Consider the following 4,660-nt stretch of genomic DNA (forward strand, 5'->3'; position numbering starts at 1 on the left):
TTTTGTTTGATAATGTACTTCACAACTACTCTGGAAAGGGTCACACTATGCAGAATTTTTCACACATATTTGGTTAAAGAATACTTTCTTAATCGAATACGTGTGCTTCTTGGGTTACAGTTCGGGAACAGCTGTCTCCTGATGGCCGTCACCTCTTTGCTCTTGTCTGGGAGTTCCGGTTTCCATCCTGGGCTGCCGGATATGATGATGCATCACAGCAGAGCCTTTAGCTTCCTGTCTGCTTGTCTTTCAGTCCCAACTGGCCCAGAAAGCTGTTTTCTCGATTTTCCGCCAGCTCATCAGCCACAGGATCTAATTCATTGCCAGCACATGTAACAATCCATTGTTACAACTCCAACCTGGGTCCAGAGATGTGCTTTGGACTGTGCAGGTATAAAGGATAATAGGTATGTTTTCATGGTTCTTGGTAATCACATTAACCTTGCTTATTGTAATATTAGGAATATACACTGAAAATTTGTAGGTAAAACAAGAAAAATAAAAAGAAATGAATTTACTTTAGGATTTCTCTTTAAAAATAATGACCAGTAAAATGTAGGCAGGTTAGCTTTAGTAGTAGCTATAAGAAGAAACATTTTTAAATAATGAGGTCCTTCATTCCTTTGGACAAATCTATTATTGTTACCAACTATATCTTAACACAATGTTTTCCATTTAAAATAACTATTAATAAAGTAAATTAATGAAGCATTGGCTCCTTGTTTCCCAAACATTCATGTAATATTTATGAAATGCCCAAGGTCGCGAGGCCCCTCCACAAGACCACCAGAGTCGAGAGTCAAAGCCAAACGGCAAGGGTCATTTATTGCAGGTTCGAACCTGGACCTCCGCGCACTCGTTGCCGGTGACGCTAAGAGGTCCTGGCGGAGTTTAGTACAGCTCTTTTATAGACCGGTACAAACATAGTCGCCGATTGGTTGACTTTTAAACAAAGACACTAGTCGCCGATTGGTTGACTTTTAAACAGAGACACTAGTCGCCGATTGGTTGACTTTTAAACAAAGACACTAGTCGCCGTCTGATTGGTTGGACGGTTGCGGGGGGGGGGGGGGGTGGTCAGCAGGCGTAATTACAGAAGCGAGAGCGGCTGGTTAAGTTTCGGTTTCCTGAGGTTTTGTTTCTTAATTGGAAATACTTAAGGCGGGGCCATGGTCGCAAAAAGAAATAGTGCAAACAGGAGGACTGATGCAATCCTAGCAGTGCTGCGGCCTCCACCAGCCCAACGGCAGGGCGGCGGGAGGCTGTGCGCCCAACTTCAGGCGGCGCTCCCAAATGTGGCAAGCCCAGCGCCGCGCCCTGGAATGGTCCTTTTTTGGCCCTTCTCCTCCGGAAAGAACAGAAAAGAAATTCTAGGAAAAGCACAAATTGAATGCAGGGCGTCAACTCAGTCCTATTCCCACCAAAGTAGAACATAGCCCCCTCATTCCCCCCTTTCTCATGAACCAGAGGAGCCAATCTTGGGTCCTCAAGGCTCCGTTTCTTCAATTTCTGAGGCCTCGCAGGGCTGATATTGTGTTCTTAATATCATTAGCTGGACTGTATTTATTCTTTCGCGAACAAAATTCATGACTTTACTGAGTATACAGGGGCCTATAGTGAGGAGGAGAAGGAGGCATAGTAGAGGGCCCAGGATGGGGAGGAGGAAGGGGAGCATCCCATGAAATCCTGACCAAAGGGGATTATCCGCTAATTCTTGCCGGCAGCGAGCTAGGTCTTCCTGGAGCTGGTGGATCTTGTTTCTTACAATGCCTGATTTATTTGCATAGAAACAACATTTTTCTTTTAGGGCGAGGCATATCCCACCCTGTTCAGCTGTCAGCAAGTCTAAGCCCCTCCTATTCTGTAGGACCACCTCGGCCAGCGAATCTAATTGGTCCTGTAAGTCCTGAATGGTCCCAGAGAGAGTTTCTACATCTTCTATTAATTGCCTAGACAGCTGACTATAGGAGTGAAGGGAGACCCCAAGACCTGTACTCCCTGTGGCCACAGCTCCTGTAATTCCTAATCCTACCAGGAGGGGTAGGACTGTAATGGTTCGTTTGGTTCTCCCTGCCCAGAGGTCAAAGCTGGGAATGGGCAATGGGGTGTCTCCCGAGATCAGGTCTACATTGGGGAGGAGGGTGGCCAGGGTGCAGACCCCTGTCCAATTCGGGGGTAAATAGGTGTATGCTAGGTTATTTCCACAGACAAAGACAGTGGTATTAGGACTACAGAGGGAGGAGTTCACGGGGATATATTGACTACATCCAGTGGATGAAAGAATTCCCAAGTCAATACTGGCGTTAGAGAGGGAATCGTTCTTGACAAAGCATGAGGTATTAAAGGTGGTTGAAAATTTTGAAAATTGTATGGGGAACGGCTCGGGGAGTGAAGTAGGGTTACATCGTTCGCTGATATTTAAATTGGCGAAGGTGGGGATGGCTATAGGGCGGGGCGGTCCTTGAGGAAGGCAGAGCCAGCAATCCTGTGCTAAGTTGGGGTTGGTGGTATTCAAAAGCGCAAAAGTAGCTTCTAGTATGGACATGGTCTGGGAGTCCAATTCAGAGGGATCGACCTTAGGGAGAATTAGGGGGTGGTAGCTGAGCTGTGGGTACAGATGCCGATAGGCCTCTTCTATTTGTCTTCGGGTTTCTATCTGGCGCACTGCGTCCTGGGGCCCCCCACCGTCTGACATATGTGTGGGGGCCCTGGTATTCCAGCATACCGGGGTCCCGGGGGTGCCAGTGCATCCAGCCTGAAGGTATTTATTATCATCACTAATGGTGGGGCTTTTATTATTCTGTAGTATGGCTGTGAAATAAGTCTTGTTATTGGCCCCTATACATTGCTGGTAAGAGGAATAGCACATGCTATGCATTGATTCCTGGAAGGTAGAACAGGGGCAAGTAGCTCGAGGGGGGAGTGGCTTAGGCTTATGGTAGCATTGCCAGTTTTGAGAGGCCCCGGTAACCCTATATTCCTGAACAAGATACGCAGTTATGCCCCCGCAGTCCTGCATATGAGTATACCCTCGGGGAACAACAGGAGTCTCCATAGTACCTCCCCTGCACTCGCACGGTGCACCATATAGTAGTTGTACTAAAGTATTCTTATTGGGGGGAGGGCCGAATCCTCCCCTCGTGGCCCGAGGGTTGAGGGTTAGGACTATCATTAGGGCTATCAGCAGTACCTTGGTCATCATGGGAGAGGGTACGGCGCAAAGTCAGTTTGAGGGGATTGTTCTTACTCCGGTCAACAGTCCAGGTGACGTCAGCTTTAGTGGACTTGATGAGGTCAGAAAATGGGTCCACCGGCTTGACGTGTGTGTAATGGATCCAGGCAGCTATGCTGTCCACCTTGATGGCTGTCGGCGTTGTCAGGATGATCTGGTAAGGTCCCTTCCACCTGGGTTCTAGGGTCTCTTGTCGATGGCGTTTGACAAGGACTCAATCACCTGGCCGGAGCTGGTGTGGAGTAGGTGGGGGTCCTGTTGCATATAGCTCTTTTAGTTTGGGCCAGATTGTCTCGTGTATCCGCTGTAAGGCTTGGAGGGAAGACAGGAGATTATTTTCTGGGTCCAATTGGATAAGGTTAGTCTTTAGATTAGGGATGATAGGAGGAGGCCTACGATGCATTATTTCGTAGGGAGTAAATCCTAGCTTATAGGGGGAATTTCCCACCCTAAACAGAGCGTAGGGGAGTAGGACTACCCAGTTAGCGCCAGTCTCCATGGTCAATTTAGTCAAGGTCTCTTTTAGAGTTCTATTCATCCTTTCTACCTGTCCTGAACTCTGGGGGCGGTATGCACAATGTAATTTCCAATTAGCCCCAAGTATGGAAGCCAGATCCTGACTTACCTTAGAAACGAAGGCTGGCCCATTGTCGGACCCTATCATAACTGGAAAGCCATACCTGGGCAGGATCTCTTCTAGTAGCTTCTTAGCTACTATTTGTGCAGTCTCATTCTTGGTTGGGAATGCCTCAGTCCAACCTGAAAAGGTATCTATAAACACCAGTAAATATTTATACCCATATTTGCCAGGCTTTACCTCCGTGAAGTCCACTTCCCAGTAGGCTCCAGGTTGGTTTCCTCTCTCCCGGATGCCAGTGGTTGGCGGGTGGGTGCTGGCATTATGGAGTTGGCAGACTGCACAGTCAGCAACCAGTCGTTCAGTCTTCTCGGAGACATTTTTAGTTTTAAGTCCAGTCTGCCTGATGAGATCCTGTAGCCGTCGGGCGCCCAAGTGGGTGCTACGGTGGATCCGTTCAAGGACCAGGGTTCCTAGTCTCTCAGGAAGGAGGATATTGTTCTTAGCGTCCCGCCACCATCCGTCTTTAACCTGGGTTAGAGGGAGCTTGCTCATCCATCTGATGTCATCCTCCGAGTAGTCGGGTTGGTGCGGTAGTTCCCGGGGGCCTGGATCTGGCAGTTGCAGGGGAAGTAATGGTATTGGAGTGTGTGCCGCCTTTCGAGCCGTCTGGTCTGCCAAATTGTTGCCTCGGGCGACTGGATTCGTGGGTTTTTGATGCCCCGGGCAGTGTACAATGGCTAGCTTTTTGGGTTCCCATATGGCCGCTAGCAAGGCCAGGATTTCCTCTTTGTTCTTGATGTCTTTGCCCTCTGCTGTGAGTAGTCCCCGCTCTCGGTATATTGCCCCAT

The 4,660-nt window shown here is 48.5% G+C and overlaps 1 protein-coding gene across 1 annotated transcript; it reads right to left on the reverse strand.

Moving 5' to 3' along the window:
* Positions 1-1,486: 1,486 nt before the first annotated feature.
* On the reverse strand, positions 1,487-3,199 carry LOC132593835 (syncytin-1-like). Its single transcript, XM_060287852.1, has one exon. The coding sequence runs from the start codon at positions 3,197-3,199 to the stop codon at positions 1,487-1,489; it is 1,713 nt and encodes a 570-aa protein (XP_060143835.1).
* Positions 3,200-4,660: the final 1,461 nt, after the last annotated feature.

The sequence above is a fragment of the Globicephala melas genome, chromosome 18 (assembly GCF_963455315.2).
Source record: "Globicephala melas chromosome 18, mGloMel1.2, whole genome shotgun sequence".
Classification (NCBI taxonomy): Eukaryota; Metazoa; Chordata; class Mammalia; order Artiodactyla; family Delphinidae; genus Globicephala; species Globicephala melas.

Excerpts from the sequence above, each read along its gene's own strand:
- LOC132593835 (XM_060287852.1), bottom strand. The coding sequence starts at position 3,199 with ATGACCAAGGTACTGCTGATAGCCCTAATGATAGTCCTAACCCTCAAC.